Source organism: Suncus etruscus, chromosome 2, assembly GCF_024139225.1.
Source record: "Suncus etruscus isolate mSunEtr1 chromosome 2, mSunEtr1.pri.cur, whole genome shotgun sequence".
In the NCBI taxonomy this organism is placed as follows: domain Eukaryota; kingdom Metazoa; phylum Chordata; class Mammalia; order Eulipotyphla; family Soricidae; genus Suncus; species Suncus etruscus.
This window is the reverse complement of record NC_064849.1, coordinates 68,137,630-68,157,186: the sequence shown is the minus strand read 5'-3', so window position 1 is coordinate 68,157,186 and position 19,557 is coordinate 68,137,630. Positions and strand designations below refer to the sequence as shown.

The following is a 19,557-nucleotide window of genomic DNA, read 5'->3' as shown; positions in this document are numbered from 1 at the left end:
TCATATACATAATACACACTAATTCCTCTATTTTTCAAATATATGTGGAAACCCATTTCTGACCTTTAGCAGCAGTTTCTATTTCTTTTTGTGTTTGATATTTCTCAAACTTTTTTTTTTTTTTTTTTTTTTTTGTGGTTTTTGGGTCACATCCGGCAGTGCTCAGGGATTATTTCTGGCCCCAGGCTCAGAAATTGCTCCTGGCAGGCACGGGGGACCATGTGGGATGCCGGGATTCGAACCGATGACCTCCTGCATGAAAGGCAAATGCCTTACCTCCATGCTATCTCTCCGGCCCCTAAAGTTTTGTTTGTTTGTTTGGTTGGTTTTTGGGCCACACCCGGCGGTGCTCAGAGGTTACTCCTGGCTGTCTGCTCAGAAATAGTTCCTGGCAGGCACGGGGGACCATATGGGACACCGGGATTCGAACCAACCACCTTTGGTTCTGGATTGGCTGCTTGCAAGGCAAACACTGCTGTGCTATCTCTCCGGGCCCTTCTCAAACTTTTTTTTTGGGTCACACCCAGCAGCGTTCAGGGGTTACTCCTGGTTCTATGCTCAGAAATCGCTCCTGGCAGGCTCGAGGGACCATTATGGGATGCTGGGATTCGAACCACTGTCCTCCTACATCTAAGACAAATGCCTTACCACTGTGCTATCTCTCTGGCCCCGATGTTTCTCATTCTATTTTTTTTCTTTTTTCTTTTTTTTTTTTTTTTTTTTGTGGTTTTTGGGTCACACCCAGCGGTGCTCAGGGATTACTCCTGGCTCCATACTCAGAAATTGCTCCTGACAGGCACGGGGTGGGGGGTGGGGGGACGGACCATATGGGACGCTGGGATTCGAACAGATGACCTTCTGCATGAAAGGCAAACGCCTTACCTCCATGCTCTCTCTCCGGCCCCAGATTTTTCTCATTCTTTTTTTTTTTTTTTTTGTTTTTTCGGGCCACACCTGTTTGATGCTCAGGGGTTACTCCTGGCTAAGCGCTCAGAAATTGCCCCTGGCTTGGGGGGACCATATGGGACGAGGGGGGATCGAACCGTGGTCCTTCCTTGGCTAGTGCTTGCAAGGCAGACACCTTAGTGCCACATCGCCGGCCATGTTTCTCATTCTTACAGTAAAATTTCATTCAGCAGGGGCCGGGCGGTGGCGCTAAAGGTAAGGTGCCTGCCTTGCCTGCGCTAGCCTCGGACGGACCACGGTTCGATCCCCCGGCGTCCCATATGGTCCCCCAAGCCAGGAGCGACTTCTGAGCGCATAGCCAGGAGTAACCCCTGAGCGTCACCGGGTGTGGCCCAAAAACAAAACAAAACAAAAAAAAACAAAAAACAAAAATTTCATTCAGCAAAATCAAAATTATGACTAAACTCATTATTCTATATGTACTTAACAGTGTCTCCATTATGACCAGTGACATTATGCAAATAGAAGAACCAGTCAAATTTCCAGAGAAAATGTGGTTCAAAGATGAAGACATTGAACAGAGTTCTTCAGAATGTGTTCAGAAAGCCACAAAGCTTCGGTAAGAGTGTGGCATCCTGGGCGTAATATGGCCATAATAAACTTAAAAAGTAAGCAATCTTACTCGTACCTTTCTTTCCTCTCAGAGGAAAAAAGGGAATGTTTGGGATTAAACTCAGCCTGAAAAGCAGATGTAGAGTCCTAAGTGAATTAAGAGATGGATTAATCTTTAGGAGATGCTTATGTTTAATACATTTGTTTCACTTTCTAAAAGGAAAACTGTTGGGAGAGGATATACAGTATAGAGGTTAACCTCTGTAGGATGTGGTTCAATCTCCAGAACTGCATAGACTTTTTTTTTTTTTTTTTTGGTTTTGGTTTTGGGCCACACCTAGTGACGCTCAGGGTTTATCCCTGGCTCTGCACTCAGAAATCGCTCCTGGCAGGGATGGGTGACCACATGGGATGTCGGGGATGAACAGCGGTCTGTCCTAAGTCAGCCACGTGCAAGGCAATGCCCTACCTGGGCCACTGCTCTGGGCTTTTGGGCCACTTATGAAGTACTGGTTTTATGCATAGGAGTCACATCTGACAGTGCCCTTGTAAAATGACCCAAAACAAAAGCATTCTCCCATCTTCCTCTTTCCTTAAATCTTTCCTTTGATATGTAAAAGCCTGCCTGGATTGCTCCACCTTTCCCCCTTCCTGGTGTCTGAGTATTGGTTTAACAGAGAAAGGAGTGTTGGCTTTTGGCAAAGGCAGAGAGATATAGAGGTGCAGACTGGCTCCTGACTGGCTTGCTTTATTATTTCTTAGCTGCTACCCTGCTTCTTCAGATCCATTCTCCTGGGGTTAAAGATACAGTGTGTAGGGTAATATCACAAATCATGGATTTTAATGATGTAATGCCATCTCCCTTTTTAAGGTTGTGTGTGTGTGTGTGTGTGTGTGTGTGTGTGTGTGTTGTGGTGCTAAGAAACAGAATCTCACACAAGTAAGCCATGTGAAAGACCACTGAGTCACATTTTCTAACCCATTCTCTCTCTCTCTCTCTCTCTCTCTCTCTCTCTCTCTCTCTCTCTCTCTCTCTCTCTCTCTCTCACTGGGGAGATCAGGGGTTACTTCTGGCTATGTGCTCAGAAATTGCTTCTAGCTTGGGGGACCATATGGGATGCTGAGGAATAGAACCGTGATCTGTCCTAGGTCAGTCTGCTTTGGCCTCTCTCTCTCTTTTTTTTTTTTTTTTTAATAAAATTTATACTTTTATTGGGGCTGGAGGGATAGCACAGTGGTAGGGTGTTTGCTTTGTTTACACAGCCAATCCAAGACAAATGGTGGTTTGAATCCGAGGATGGCCCCCCCCCCCAAATTTATACTTTTATTATCAATATTTTGTTTTGTTGTTGTTGTTTATTTGTTTGTTTTGGCCATACCTGGTGGTGCTCAGGGATTACTCTTGGCTCTGCACTCAGTAATTACTCCTGGCAGGCTCGGGGGACCATATGGGATCCCAGGATTTGAACCACCATCCATGCTGGATCAGCTGCATGCAAGGCAAAAGCCCTACCACGGTGCTATCTCTCTGGCCCCTATTTATTTATTTATTTATTTGTTTGTTTGTTTGTTTGTTTATTTTTGGTTTTTGGGTTACACCCGGCAGGGGTTACTCCTGACTCTACACTCAGAAATCGCTCTTGGCAGGCTGGGGGACCATATGGGGTGCTGGGATTTGAACCACCGTCCTTCTGCGCCTAAGGCAAACACCTTACCGCTGTGCTATCTCTCCAGGCCCCCCCCTTTTGTGTGTGTGTGTGTGTGTGTGTGTGTGTGTGTGTGTGGTTTTTGGGTCACACCCGGCAGTGCTCAGGGGTTATTCCTGGCTCCAGGCTCAGAAATTACTCCTGGCAGGCACAGGGGACCATATGTGACGCTGGGATTCGAACCGATGACCTCCTGCATGAAAGTCAAACGCCTTACCTCCATACTATCTCTGCGGCCCCTATTTCTTTTTTTTTTTTTTTTTTTGGTTTTTGGGCCACACCCGGTAACGCTCAGGGGTTACTCCTGGCTATGCGCTCAGAAGTCGCTCCTGGCTTGGGGGACCATATGGGACCCCGGGGGATCGAACCGTGGTCCGTCCAAGGCTAGCGCAGGCAAGGCAGGCACCTTACCTCTTTGCGCCACCGTCCGGCCCCTATTTCTTTATTTTTTAAGTTTGTTTATTTCCCAGGGTTTTTTCCTGGCTCTGTCAGGGATCACTCCTGGTAGTACTAGGGGTGCCGCTGATCAAACCTGCTTTGACTATGTGTATGGGAAGTCCTTTACCCAGTACTAGCTCTTTGGTCCTATTAATTAGTGTGGTAACATTCAACTTTCTTTTGGGGGGTACACATGACCCACAACCTAGAGACCTTTTAAAACTTTTAAACTACATTTGAAAATAAATAAATACAACCAAAGATCCCTGGGCTGCACTCCAGAGATTTTCTATCAGTTATTTGAGGTTAGAGTCCAAGAAATGTTCTTTCTTTCTTTCTTTCTTTCTTTCTTTCTTTCTTTCTTTCTTTCTTTCTTTCTTTCTTTCTTTCTTTCTTTCTTTCTTTCTTTCTTTCTTTCTTTCTTTCTTTCTTTCTTTCTTTCTTTCTTTCTTTCTCTCTCTCTCTCTCTTTCTTTCTCTTTCTTTCTTTCTTTCTTGCTTTCTTTCTTTCTTTCTTTCTTTCTTTATTTCTTTCTTTCTTTCTTTCTTTCTTTCTTTCATTCATTCTCTCTCTCTTTCTTTCTTTCTTTCTTTCTTTCTTTCTCTCTCTTTCTCTCTCTCTTTCTTTCTTTCTTTCTCTCTTTCTCTTTCTTTTCTTTCTCTCTCTCTCTTTTTTTTTTTTTTTAAAGAAATGTTATTTTGGGGGCCGGGAAGGTGGCGCTAGAGGTAAGGTGTCTGCCTGAGCGTCAAACGGGTGTTGCCCAAAAACCAAAAAAAAAAAAAAAAAAAAGATGTTATTTTGGGCCTGGAGAGATAACACAGCTGCGTTTGCCTTGCAAGCAGCCGATCCAGGACCAAAGGTGGTTGGTTCGAATCCCAGTGTCCCATATGGTCCCCCGTGCCTGCCAGGAGCTATTTCTGAGCAGACAGCTGCTGGGTGTGGCCCAAAAACCAAAAAAAAAAAAAAAAAAAAAAAAGTTATTTCGGGACTTTAGAGATAGCATGGAGGTAAGGCGTTTGCCTTTCATGCAGAAGGTCAACAGTTCGAATCCTGACATCCCATATGGTCCCCTGTGCCTGCCAGGGGCGATTTCTGAGCATAGAGCCAAGAGTAACCCCTGAGCACTGCCGGTGTGACCACCCCCAAAAAAAGAAATGTTATTTCAATGGTCTTATCAGATGAATCTAATAAACAGGACTAAATCACTGAGAGAAATCTGATGAATTCTAATCCTCCCCAATATATTTAAATAGTTAAGAAAACATTACAACATTATCTGAGGCCAGAGAAATAGTATAGCAGGTAGGGTGTTTGCCTTGCATCCAGCTGACCCAAATTTCATTCTTGATACCTCAAACAGCTCCAGGAGTGATCACCAAGAGCAGAGCGAGAAATAAGCCTTGAACATGGCTGGGTATGGCCCCCAAATAAGCAAAACAACAACAACAAAATAAAACAAAACCAAAAACCTGAAACCAAAGGAAATATGATCTCCTTGATTGAAAAACAGTGCTTTGTATTTCCATCCATTCCTTCTTGGTTTCCTAAGAAAATGGAACTCAAACCATGATTATAATTTATTTGGCTTTTTAATTCATTTTATGGGGATTAGATTTGGGGTCATACCCAGCAATTGCTCAGCAGTTACTTCTGGTGCAGTGTTTAGGTTTTTTTTTTCTGGAGGTTTTAGGGACCATGTGGTTGGAGGAATCAAACCCCTGCCTCTCTCATTCTAAGCACATGTTTCAGCTATTTGAACCCCTTAGAAAGATTTAAAATCCAGCAGCGTTTGCCTTGCAAGCAGCCGATCCAGGACCAAAGGTGGTTGGTTCGAATCCCGGTGTCCCATATGGTCCCCCGTGCCTGTCAGGAGCTATTTCTGAGCAGACAGCCAGGAGTAACCCCTGAGCACTGCTGGGTGTGGCCCAAAAACCAAAAAAAAAAAAAAAAAGAAAGATTTAAAATTCAGCATAATGATTTTAATTTAGTTTAGTTTTGGGACCACACTTGGTAGTGCTCTGGCTTCCTTCTTTTTTTTTTTTTTTTTTTTTTTGTTTTTGGGCCACACCCAGTAACGCTCAGGGGTTACTCCTGGCTATGTGCTCAGAAGTTGCTCCTGGCTTGGGGGACCATATGGGACACCGGGGGATCGAACCGCGGTCCATCCAAGGTTAGCGCAGGCAAGGCAGGCACCTTACCTTTAGCGCTACCGCCCGGCCCCACTGGCTTCCTTCTTATATTCAAGTATCACTCCTTAAGGGATTTAGGGAACAGGGATTGAGCCTGGGTCAGCAGTGTGCAAGGCAAGCATGCTACCCACTGTACTATCTATCTCTCTGGCTCCTGCCCATAATTTTAAAAATAGCTATTGTTTTCTCAAAACAAAAACTATATTGGTGCCAGAGTGATAGCACAGCAGTAGGACATTTGCCTTGCAGGCTGCTGACCTGAGACAAACTCGGGTTCAATCCCCAGCATCCCATATGATTCCCCCGAGGCTGCCAGGAGCGATTTCTGAGCACAGAGCCAGGAGTAATCCCTGAGCACTGCCGGGTGTGGCCCCCCCCCCAAAAAAAAAAAAACTATAGGGTTGCTGGTCATTTTTTGTTGTATCTTACTGGTATGACAGGAACTAGAAGAAAGGAAGTAGAAACTGACACTTTCTACTTCTGGTGTATTGTGGGGAATCTAAGAAGATAGGAGACAAGAGGAAGATGTTTTCTGTTTTCTGGTTTGGGTTACACAAAGACTCTTGAGCAGGGAAAACTCCTGACAGATCTGGGCACTATATGTGGTGCAAGAGATCAGATCCAGGTCAGCTATGTGAAAGGCAAGTGCTCTACTCATTGTTGTTGTTGTTGTTGTTGCTGTTGTTGTTGTTGTTGTTCTTCTTCTTCTTCTTCCTTCTTCTTCTTCTTCTTCTTCTTCTTCTTCTTCTTCTTCTTCTTCTTCTTCTTCTTCTTCTCTTTCTTCTTCTTTCTTCTTCTTCCTTCTTCCTTCTTTCTTCTTCCTTCTTCTTCCTCCTCCTCCTCCTCCTTCTTCTTCTTCTTCTTCTTCCTTCTTCTTCTTCGTCTGCGTCTGCTTCTTCTTCGTCTCTTTCTTCTTCGTTCGTCGTCCTTCTTTCTTCGTCCTCCTTCCTCCTCCTCCCCCTCCGCCGCCTTCTTCTTCTTCTTCTTCCTCTTCTTTTTTTTTTTTTTTTTTTTTGGTTTTTGGGCCACACCCGGCGATGCTCAGGGGTTACTCCTGGCTGTCTGCTCAGAAACAGTTCCTGGCAGGCACGGGGGACCATATGGGACACCGGGATTTGAACCAACCACCTTTGGTCCTGGATCGGCTGCTTGCAAGGCAAACACCGCTGTGCTATCTCTCCGGGCCCCTTCTTCCTCTTCTTTTGCTTTTTGGCCCACACCTGGTGATGAACCAAGGTTCATCCTAGATTTGACCGCGTGCAAGGCAAAAGGCCTATCGCTGTGCTATCGCTCTGGTCCCTTTTCTGCACTCAGAAATCATTCCTGGCAGGCACGGTGGACCATATGGGATGCCAGGATTTGAACCACCATCTGTCCTGGATTGTATGTGTGCAAGGCAAATGCCCTACCATTGTGCTATCTCTCTGACCCCCACTGTACCTTCTTGCTATCCTCAGAGGAAGATGCTCTTTTTTTTTTTTTTTTTTGGTTTTTGGGCCACACCCGGTGGTGCTCAGGGATGACTCCTGGCTGTCTGCTCAGAAATAGCTCCTGGCAGGCACGGGGGACCATATGGGACACCGGGATTCGAACCAACCACCTTTGGTCCTGGATCGGCTGCTTGCAAGGCAAACGCCGCTGTGCTATCTCTCCAGGCCCAGAGGAAGATGCTCTTACTGTGTCAGCTGGGGAAAAGTACTTAACTCTTGTTTGTATATAGAAAGAATATTTTAGTGCTGTTTTCTTTTCCTAGAACTTCTCTTAGGGAGAATATAGAGCTGGTTCAACTTAAGAAGCTCTTGCATGAAAGAAACACCTCATTGGTAGCGATAAAAGCACAATTAATAGAAGTTCAAGAGGTGAGTTTCATTATCAGCTGTTTTTGTTTGTCTCTTTGCTTGTTTTTGGTTTTTGGATCACACCCAGCAGCCCTCAGGGGTTACTCCTGGCTCTACGCTCAGAAATCACCCCTGGCAGGCATGGACCATATGGGATGCTGGGATTTGAACCACTGTCCTTCTACATGGAAGGCAAACGCCTTACCTCCATACTATTTTGCCAGCCCCATCTTCTTCTTTTTTGTTCACACCTGGTGGTGCTTGGGTTACTTCCGACTCTGTGCTCAGAAATTGCTCCTCATAGTTTGGGGGGTGGGCTGGTGCATATATGATGCCACAGTTTGAACCCAGCTCCACCATGTGCAAGGCAAATGCACTATCTGTTGTGCTATTGCTCCTGCCCTCTGATTTCTTTCTTAAACAAGTTTGTAGTGCTGGAGAGATATTTTAATGGGCTAAGAGCATGCTTTGCATGTGGGAGGCACAGTATTATATAGTCTCCAAAGCATAGAGCCAGAGTGACCCTCAATAACCAGTGGGTGTGACTCAAATCCCCCTAAATTAAAATTAAACAAAAATTTAAAAATCTGCATTCTTTTATTCCTTCGTGATAAAATATGTGGATCAATAATACAGACTCTGTAGTCAGATTTAGCTACACTTCTGCCTTTGCTTCTTGATTATCAGATCCCATGCCATGTATTCTGAGTATGTGACTTAGCTCCTTGAGTCTTTCCTCCCTCTCTCCCTCTCTTTTTCCCTCTCTCCCTCCCTTCCTTCCTTCCTTTCCCCCTTCCTCCCATCCTTACTTCCTTCCCCCTTCCCTCCCTACGAATCAAACTCAGATTTCCTTCATTTCTTGGAAAAAATATTACATTCAGAAACCAAGTTTACCAGACAGTAGCAAACTAGGATAGGGGAAACCAAAGTTAAGTAAAAACAAATATATATGGATTGAATGTTAATGTCTTTAAATATAAGTATTTTAACATAAGGTTAGTAAATATAAGTGTTTAGACATTTGCATTACAAAAGCAAAGGCCAATATAAACATTGATTTTATGTAGCAATAGAATGATACTATTGATACTAATGATACTATTCATTTCTTTCAGGCATATGAAATTTTGCTCCAGAAGGTATTTACTGTTTTATTATTGCTTATTAATAATATTTTTAGCACACTATTATTATTTATTTTTTTTTGTGGTTTTTGGGTCACACCTGGCAGTGCTCAGGGGTTACTCCTGGCTCCATGCTCAGAAATTGCTCCTGGCAGGCACGGGGACCATATGGGACGCTGGGATTCGAACCGATGACCTCTTGCATGAAAGGCAAACGCTTTACCTCCATGCTATCTCTCCAGCCCCCGCACACTATTATTTTTTATACTTACATTGCTGTTACCCTAAGCCTACTACCATTGGTATGCCAGAATCCAAGGATCCCACCATTATTCCAAGATCCCCTTCCTTTCAGTCCTTCCCCAGCACAGTTAAACTGTCTCAGAGTTGGTTCCATTGGGGATAGTCTAAACCCTTGTTTTGTTACTTATATTACACATATGTGTGAAAAATTATCTTGTGTTTGTAATTCCAGAAGGTGTTGCAAACACTTCCATTTTTGTTTCTTACTAATCAGAGTATTTAAATGGGAAAAATTCATATTTATCTTCAAGTAACACTATATTTAACCAAATTGAAACTATATACTTACAGTTTCTGTTAAGATGAATTAAGATATTGCTATTATCAGAAGAAATTATTACAGTATTTGTTGTTGTTGTTGTTTTTTGGACTATATTAGTCATACACAAGGCTTTGAACTTAGGTATCACTCCTGGCAGGGCTCAGGGAACAAGATGGGTGTCAGGGATTGAACCCTGGTTGACAGTTTGCAAAACAAACATCCTGACTGATGTACCTCCCGAAAATAATTGCAATTTTTATAAAAATTGAAATATAGAGCAATTTTTATAAAAATTGCAATATAGAGCTCGGAATTGAGAAATGTTTGATACCATTTTTCAGGTTATTACAACAGCAATAGCAACAGAAAGAGGAGGAAAAAAGTGAAATACTTTTAAAAGTATTCCATTAGAATGTGTTTTTGTTTTTATTTTTGTTTTGTTTTGTTTTTTGGAGGCAACACCTGGTGGCTTTCAGGGGTTACTCCTGGCTTTGTGCTCCTGGCTCAGAAATTAGTCCTGGTACTATTTCTCCAGCTTTGCAAACACATTGACACTTATCTGCTGTACTATCTGACTCCTCTCCCCTTCACATATTTTTTGTTTTTGTTTTTGTTGTTTTTGGGTCACACCCAGCGGTGCTCAGGAGTTTCTCTTGGCTCTGTGCTCAGAAGTCACTCCTGGCCGGCTTGGGGGACCATATGGGATATTGGGATTCGAACCTGTGTTGGCCGAGTGCTAGGCAAACAACTTATCACTGTGCTATCACTCCAGCCCCACATCTTTTGTTTTTGTTTTATTTATTTATTTATTTAGGTTTCAGACCAAACCTGGTGGTGCTTAGAGGTTACTCTGGGCTTTGTGCTCAGAAATTACTTCTGGCAGGCTTGAGAGACCATAGGGGAGGTTGAAATTGAATCCTGGTCAGCCATGTGCAAAGCAAACACCCTTCCACTGTGCTATCACTCTGGCCCCAGAGAGCATTAGTTTTTGAGATATAAAAAAACTGTCACAGATCTTATTTGGTGTGACTAGATACCTGGCCTCATTTACCCATATCAGTGAGATTCAGGTGAAAACAGGACTGTCATTACTAAAAGTATTACAAAGGAGCCTGAGAGATATTATAATAGGCAAGGTGCTTGCTTGCCTCACATGCAGCCAACCCAGGTTTGATAGTATTTTATAGAGTTCCCCAAGAGTGATCCTTGAGTACAGAGCTAGGAGTAAACCTGAGCAAAGCTGGAATGGCCAATCACCCTCCTCCACCCCAGTGCACTTTTTGTTTCTTTGGTTTTGATTTAGGGGCCATGCCTGGCAGCTCTCTGTGCTCAATCAAACCCAGGTCTGTCCCATGTTGGCTGCATGCAAGGCAAACACCCTACCATTGTGCTCCAGCCCCCCAAAGCACTTTTAACTTCTAGAGTTAACTTCATTTTGTTTTTGTGTCACACATGGTGCTCAGGGATTATTCCTGGCCTGTGATCAGAAACCACTCCTGGCAGTGCTCAGGACCATATGGGATGCTAGGGATTAAACCCAAGTTAGTACATACAAAGCAAGTGTCTGACCCACACTGTACTATCTCTCTGGCACCTAGAGTTAACTTTTTTTTTTTTTTGGGCCACACCCGTTTGACGCTCAGGGGTTACTCCTGGCTAAGTGCTCAGAAATTGCCCCTGGCTTGGGGGGACCATATGGGACGCCGGGGGATCGAACTGCGGTCCGTTCCTTGGCTAGCGCTTACAAGGCAGACACCTTATCTCTAGCGCCACCTTCCCGGCCCCTATTTGTTTGATTTTTGACCACACTTAGCAGCTGTCAGGGATTTCTCTGGCTCTATGCTCTGGGATTACTCCAGGAGGGTTCAGGGGACCATATGCAGTGCCAGGATCTGCTATATCAAAGGCAAGCACTTTAAGCCCTATATATGTCTCCAATCCTAGAGTTAATATTTTTACTTTGCTGAGTGCAAATGGAAGGATTTTTTTTTTGTGTGTGTGTGTGGTTTCTGGGTCACACCAGCAGTGCTCAGGAAACTCCTGGCTCCATGCTCAGAAATTGCTCCTGGGGCTGGCGAGGTGGTGCTAGAGGTAAGGTGTCTACCTTGCAAGTGCTAGCCAAGGAAAGATCGAGACTGCGGTTCGATCCCCTGGCGTCCCATATGGTCCCCCAAAGCCAGAGGCAATTTTTGAGCGCTTAGCCAGGAGTAACTCCTGAGCATCAAACAGGTGTGGCCTGAAAAAACAAAAAATAATAAATAAATAAACTTGAAGAGATAATACAGTTAATAAGGAATTTTCTTTGTGTGCCAATCTGAGTTTGATCCCTGGTACCCTATATAATCCCCTAAGTATTGCCAAGAGTGATCTCTGAGTGCAGAGTCAAGAGTATGTCCTGAGCACTGCCAGGTATGGCTCTCAAACCCCCCCCCCAATAAAACAAAAAATAAACCAAAAACAAATTCCCAAAAACCTCAAAACCAAAATCAAACAAATAAAAATAAGAACCAAATTGCAATGGGACCAGAGTGATAGAGTACAGTTAGTAAAGTACTTTTAGCAGCTGACTCATATTTGATTTCTGGCACCCCATTTTGCATTTAGTCCTTTAAGCCCCAACAGGAGTAATTTGTAGTACAGCCATGTGTGACCCCAAAAACAAACAAAATAAATACAAACAAAAACCTAACCTAGAATATGATGAAAACAAACCATCCCTTATCAGACATCTACTATCGAATGCTAAGGATTGTGGGTAATGTGAGATCATTCTTGGGGCCAGAATGATAGCACAGTGGTAGGGCATTTGTCTTGCACCCGCCAACCCCGGACAGACTGGCTTGATTCCTGGCATCCCATATGGTCCCACGATCCTGCCAGGAACAATTTTTGAGCGCAGAATCAGGAATAACCCCAGAGCGCTGCAGAGAGTGACCCAAAAATCAAAAAGAAGAGAAAGAAAGGAAAAAAGAGATAACTCCTGTTGAGTTATATGTCCATTCCCAAACCAACTTTCCTTTGGCTCCAGAATGAGGGAATCTTGAATACAGCCCATGGTGCCACCTTCAATCAAGTAAATGAACTTGGGCCAGAACTGAGAGAAGAGAGCAAGAAAGCTGTCAGCCTGAAGAATCAACAAGAGGATGTATCCATCCTGCAGACAACACTGAAGGATGTAAGTAGCAATAATTGAAGAATGTAATAAGCTGTTATTTTTTCATCTTCAGATGTGTTAATATAGCTCCCTGACCCCTGCCAAGAGTTATCCCCAAGCACAGAACCAGGAGTAAGCCCTGAGTACAGCCAGATGTGGCCTAAAAAAAGTATTAAAATGTGTTTTAGTAAGACTATGGATAGTTCATATTTTCAAATAAGGAAGTTATATAATTTGCTCAATATTATACACTTGCAGGAAAACAGATTTACAAAAGAACAGCACTCTTCAAAGTCTTTGCTGTATTGTAAAGTTTAGCTGCTTCCTAACAAGAGAAAAACAACTGCTAACAGAAACTTACTGCTGGGGCAGGAGCAATAACATAATGAGTGAGGCATCTGCCTTGCACACAGCTAATCCGGGTTCCATCCCCAGCATATGTTCCCTCAAGCCTGCCAGGAGTAATTTCTTTTTGGGGTGGCACACACAGCAGTGCTCAGGGGTTACTCCTGGCTCTGCACTCAGAAATCGCTCCTGGCAGGCTTAGGGGACCATATGGGATGCTGTGGATCAAATCAAGGCCTGTCCCAGGTTGGCAGTGTGAAAGGCAAATGCCCTACTGCTATGCTATCACTCCAGCTCTGCCAGAAGTATTTTCTGAGTGAAGAGCCAGGAGTACCTGAGTACTGCTGGGTGTAGCCTCTCTCCCCCAAAATGAAAGAAACTTACTGTCAAGCAGCTTTAATATTTTTTTCTTTTCTTTTTCCCTTTTTTTTTTTTTTTTGTTATTGGACTACATCTGGAAATGCTCAGAGATTACTTCTGGCTCAGTGCTTGAGAAGTATTCCTGGAAATGATTGGGGGACCTTGGGGGGACCATAGGATTGAACCAGGGAGGGCTGCTTGTAAGGCAAGCACCCTATCCACTTTAGTATTGTTCCATCTTGAAGTCTTAATATTTCTAAAGAAAGTTTCTAAATAAAAATTAGGTCTTCAAGGACTGGAGCAATAGCACAGCAGTAGGGCCTTGCATGCAGCCAACCCAGGACAGATGGTGGTTTGAATCCTGGTATCCCATATGGTCCCCCAAGCCTGCCAGGAGCGATTTCTGAGCAGAGCCAGGAGTAACCTGAGTGCCACCGACGACACCAGGTGTGACCCAAAAACAAACAAACAAATTAGGTCTTCAATTATTCAAGTCTTCCTAGTTAAACATATCCTCATAGTAATGGGAGATGAACATATAAATCCTTTCAACCGGGGCTAGAAAGATAGTACACTGAGTAGGATGCTTGCCTTGCATACAGCAGACTCTGATTTGATCCTTGGCATCCCATATGGTCTCTGAGCACTGCCAGGAGTAATTCCTGAGCACAGGCCAAGAGTTACCCCTGAGCATTGCTGGATATGTCCCCCCATCCTAAGCCTTTCTACCAAATTCTGCCCTGCAATGGAAAAAGTAAGACATTTGCAAAAAATATATATTTAAAATTTTGTTACAGGCACTCTTGTTAGCTCTGGACTTAGGAACCATCCCACAAAGATCAAAAGAAAATTAATAGTGGGCCCGGAGAGATAGCACAGCAGCGTTGCCTTGCAAGCAGCTGATCCAGGACCAAAGGTGGTTGGTTTGAATCCCAGTGTCCCAGATGGTCCCCGTCGTACCCCCCCGCCCCCCCCCCCCCCCGTGCCTGCCAGGAGCTATTTCTGAGCAGACAGCCAGGAGTAACCCCTGAGCATCGTCGGGTGTGGCCCCAAAACAAAACAAAAAACAAAAAACAAAAAAAAAAAAGGAAAGAAAATTAATAGTAATACAAAAAACATAGGAATTTATTTACAGCATGCTGGGGTCAACCATCCTTGGGAGAATGACAACCTCAACAATAGCTCGCATTTTTATGGGGAGTCTGAGGGTTTCCTCCTAGTCATACTTGACCTTTAAAACTATAGGTTCTGGCGGGCTGGAGAGATAGCCTGGAGGTAGGGCATTTGCCTTGTATGCAGTAGGACGGTGGCTCAAATTCTGGCATCCCATATGGTTCCCCGAGCTTGCTAAGTGATTTTTGAGCATAGAGAGCCAGGAGTAACCCCTGAGTTCTGCCGGGTGTGACCCCCAAAAATAAAAATAAAAATATAGGTTCTGGGGTTGGAGCAATAGCATAATGGTGGGGCATTTGCCTTGCACTCAGTCAACCCTGAATTGACCCTGGTTTAATTCCTGGCATCACATATGGTACCCCAAGCCTGTCAGAAGTGATTTCTGAGCACAGAGCCAAGAGTAACCCCTGAGGGGCCGGAGAGATAGCATGGAGGTAAGGTATTTGCCTTGCATGCAGAAGGACAGTGGTTTGAATCCCAGCATCTCGTGTGATCCCCTGAGCCTGCCAGGAGCGGTTTCTGAGCATAGAGCCAGGAGTGGGTCCCTGAGTGCTGCTGGGAATGACCCAAAAACCAAAAAAAAAAAAAAAAAAAGTAACCCCTGAGCACAGTTGGGTGTGACCCCCCAAACAAAACAAAAAACAAAACAAACAACCCCCCCCCCACTATAGGTCTTAGTATACTGCATCAGACAAATGTGTAGGTTTGGCTATATATTTAGCAAAAGGAAATCTTATCTTTATGGACCTGAGGTGCATTTTTCAGTTTGTATGTTCATCTGAGGCCTTCTGGACCTTGTGGTTTTTCCTGGTATGTGCTATGTGCTTTCAAGGTCAGGTTCCAGAGATTGGCAGCAGCATTTATGTCTATAGCAAAGCTAAGTTACAGAAGCAGAATAAGCAGCTAATTCTAAATCAAACCTGGTTCTAAACTTAGATTCTAACACTCTACTATTTTTAGTTTCAGGAGAGAGTTGAAGATTTGGAAAAAGAACGAATATCGCTAAGTGATAATTATGACAAACTCTTAGAAAGGTGAGTACCAAGTTAGAGTCTAGAGCACTGCTTACTATAAAAAACAAAATTTGAAAATAATACCTCATGTTTATTAAATTATGAGTAAACTGGTACTAAGTTACTTTGTAGAAATGTAATTGATGAGATTATACAGGGTTTAAAATACTTGCCTTAAATTCTTTTAACCCTAGTTTGAATTTCTTTTTTTTTTTTTTTTTGGTTTTTGGGCCACACCCGGCAGTGCTCAGGGGTTACTCCTGGCTTTCTGCTCAGAAATAGCTCCTGGCAGGCACGGGGGACCATATGGGACACCGGGATTCGAACCAACCACCTTTGGTCCTGGATCGACTGTTTGCAAGGCAAACACCGCTGTGCTATCTCTCCGGGCCCAAAAAGTTTTTTTTTTTTTTTTGGTTTTTGGGCCACACCCGTTTGCCGTTTGACGCTCAGGGGTTACTCCTGGCTATGCGCTCAGAAATCGCCCCTGGCTTGCTGGGACCATATGGGACGCCGGGGGATCGAACCGCGGGGTCCGTTCCTTGGTAGCGCTTACAAGGCAGACACCTTATCTCTAGCGCCACCTTCCCGGCCCCATAGTTTGAATTTCTAACATCAGCACCATTAGGCGCCACTCCCAAGCACAGAGCCAGAAATAGGCCTTGAACGTTATGGGGTTTGGCCCCACCCCTCCACCCTAAAGAATATAAATAGTCACAGTCTTTTTATTTATTTTTTTGTTTTTGTTTTTGGGTCACACTCGGCAGTGCTCAGGGGTTACTCCTGGCTCTATGCTCAGAAATCGCTCCTGGCAGGCTCAGGGGACCATATGGGATGCCAGGATTCAAACCACTGACCTTCTGCATGCAAGGCAGATGCCTTACCTCCATGCTATCTCTCTGGCCCCTTTTTATTTTGGTTTTGTTTTGATTTTTGTTTTTGGGTCACACCTGGTGGTGCTCAGGGGTTACTCCTGGCTCTGTGCTCAGAAATCACTCCTGGCAGGCTCAGGGGACCATATGAGATGCCAGGAATCAAACCCAGGTCTGTCCATGGTTGGTCTCATACAAGGCAAACGCCCCACTGCTGTGCTATTGCTTCGGCTCCAAACACAGTCTTTTTAAAAGCAAATTTAAAACTAACCAATATGAAATTTGTTTTTGGCTTTGTGCCACACCTGGCCATACTTAGGGTTTACTCCTGGTTTTATACTCAGGAATTAGTTCTGGCACCTTCAATTTTTTTCTCTACATATCTATACCATTAAAAAATTTACAACAAGAGGGGCCGGGCAGTGGCGCTAAAGGTAAGGTGCCTGCCTTGCCTGCGCTAGCCTTGGATGGACCACGGTTCAATCCCCCGGTGTCCCATATGGTCCCCCAAGCCAGGAGCAACTTCTGAGCAGACAGCCAGGAGTAACCCCTGAGCACCGCCGGGTGTGACCCCCCCCAAAAAAAACAAAACAAAAAAAACAAAAAACAAAAAAAATTTACAAGGGCCCAGAGAGATAACACAGTGGCGTTTGCCTTGCAAACAGGAAGGAAGGAAGGAAGGAAGGAAGGAAGGAAGGAAGGAAGGAAGGAAGGAAGGAAGGAGGGAGGGAGGGAGGGAGGGAGGGAGGGAGGGAGGGAGGGAGGAAGGAAGGAAGGAAGGAAGGAAGGAAGGAAGGAAGGAAGGAAGGAAGAGGGAAGAGAAAGAAAGAAAGAAAGAAAGAAAGAAAGAAAGAAAGAAAGAAAGAAAGAAAGAAAGAAAGAAAGAAAGAAAGAAAGAAAGAAAGAAAGAAAGAAAGAAAGAAAGAAAGAAAGAAAGAAAGAAAGAAAGAAAGAAAGAAAGAAAGAAAGAAAGAAAGAAAGAGGAGGAAGGAAGGAAGGAAGGAAGGAAGGAAGGAAGGAAGGAAGGAAGGAAGGAAGGAAGGAAGGAAGGAAGGAAGAAAAGAAAGAAAGAAGAAAAAGAGCGAGTCTATGGAGCTGATCCAGTGCAGACATAACAACTGTGTTTCGTTCCATTCTTTTAGGGGGGCAGGGGAGGAGGGTCATACCCAGCTGTGCTCAGGGGTTACTCCTGGTTCTGTGCTCAGAAATCTTTCCTGGCAGGCTCAGGGAACCATATGGGATGTCTGGGATTGAATCCGGTTCAATCCCAGGTAGGCCACATGCAAAGCAAACGCCCTACCCAGTCCCTATAGTTCCCATAGTTCTCTATCAGAGAAGATCCTTGAGAACTTCCTTATCCTTGGGAAAGGAATAAGACTTGGTTATTTATTCTGTGGGACTTAGAAGTGATACTAATTCCTCCATAGGACTCAAAAGTTTCTTTTCTTTTTTCTTTTTTTGGTTTTTGGGTCACACCCAGCAGCACTCAGGGGCTACTTCTGGCTCTATGCTCAGAAATCGCCCTGGGCAAGCTAGGGGGACCGTATGGGATGCCAGAATTTGAACCACCATCCTCCTGCATGCAAGGCAAACGCCTTACCTCCATGCTATCTCTCCGGCCCCAGGACTCAAAGTTTAAAGGCATTTGGTAAATGACAGTTACAGATAAAGCAGGGGCAGAAAAATAGATGTAGGAGAATAAATATTGAACTGGACCCAGGAGATGCTGAAATTTTGTACTAATAAAAATGTCATAGCACGGGGCCGGAAAGATAGCACAGCGGTAGGGCCATATGGTCCCCCAACTTGCCAGGGGGTGATTTCTGAGTGCAAAGCCAGGAGTAACCCTGGAGATCTGCTGGGTGTGGCCCCCCAAAAAAACAATCAATAAATATAAAGTTTTTAAAAAAATGTCATAGCACACATCTTTGATTATCATTGAACACTCTGACCTCCCTTCTTACTTTTTCCCGTTTTCAGCATGTTGGAGAGCAGTAATGAGACACAGTGGAAGAGCAATGAGTTTATAGAAGAACAACTACAAAATGTCTTTAAGTTACAGGATCAGCTGAAGGAGGAGCTAGAGGAGAAGAAAAAATTATTACTTCAGCTTTCCAGGGAGAAAGGTTGGTTGTTTTGTTTTTGGTTTTGTTTTGGGGTCATACCTGGCAGTGCTCACGGCTTACTCCTGGCTCCACACCCAGAAATTACTCCTGGCAGGCTCAGAAGACCATATGGGATGCCAGGATTCAAACCAATGACCTTCTGAATGAAAGACAAATGCCTTACCTCCATGCTATCTCTCTGGCCCCGAGAAAAGTTGGTTGAATCTTAAAAAGGTCTATGAAATGAAACATTCTCTGTGATTAATTTAGGAGATGAGAACTTGCTCAGAAATTTTGCAAGCCTGTGTTATGGGTAAGGAAAATAAAGAACACTGTCAATTGAATCAAATTTATCATCTATAAAACTTACATTAGATTTATACTTTTTCCTATTAATATATATATATATATTTTTTGGTTTTTGGGCCACACCCGGTGACTCTCAGGGGTTATTCCTGGCTATGCGCTCAGAAATCACTCCTGGCTTGGGGGACCATATGGGACGCCAGGGGATCGAACCGCGGTTCCTCCTAGGTTAGTGCGTGTAAGGCAAACACCCTACTGCTTGCACCACTGTTCCAGCCACTATTAATAATCTTATGATTGAGAGGATGCTGATTATTTTCACAGGTGCCACACCAGATGGTGCTGTGGGATTACGCCTGGCTCTGCACTCAAATTAATCCTGGTGGTGGGGCGGGGGAGATAACATGGAGGTAGGGTGTTTGTCTTGCATGCTGAAGGACAGTGGTTCGAATCCTGGCATCCCATATGGTCCCCCGAGCCTGCCAGGAGCAATTTCTGAGTGTAGAGCCAGGAGTGATCCCTGAGCGCTGCCGGGTGTGATCCAAAAACCAAAAAAAAAAAAAAAAAAGAGAGAGAGAGAGAAATTAATCCTGGTGGTGCTTGTGGACTTTATAGGATACTGGGAATCAAACCAAGGTAATCTATGTCAGAAGTAAGCACCCCACTTACTGTATTATCTCTCCAGCTCCTATATATTAGTTTACCTATATATATGTATGTCACACCCTCCAATACTTAGGGGTTACTCCTGGCTCTGCACATAGAGATCACTCCTAGAGGTGCTGGGGGACTCTACAGAGTGCAGGGAGTTAGTTGCAGACAAAACAAATGTTCTACCCTTCGTACTATCT

General features: G+C 44.1%; 1 protein-coding gene across 1 annotated transcript in view; it reads left to right on the top strand.

Annotated features, from left to right (window-relative positions):
- The first annotated feature begins 1,406 nt into the window (after positions 1–1,406).
- RPGRIP1 (RPGR interacting protein 1) overlaps positions 1,407–19,557 on the top strand; it is a 73,176-nt gene continuing 55,025 nt past the window's right edge. The window contains exons 1-6 of the mRNA XM_049768983.1: positions 1,407–1,525; positions 7,605–7,710; positions 8,805–8,828; positions 12,407–12,553; positions 15,371–15,444; positions 18,276–18,421. Coding sequence (XP_049624940.1) covers positions 1,407–1,525; positions 7,605–7,710; positions 8,805–8,828; positions 12,407–12,553; positions 15,371–15,444; positions 18,276–18,421 — 616 coding nt within the window. The remainder of the gene's footprint in view (positions 1,526–7,604; positions 7,711–8,804; positions 8,829–12,406; positions 12,554–15,370; positions 15,445–18,275; positions 18,422–19,557) is intronic.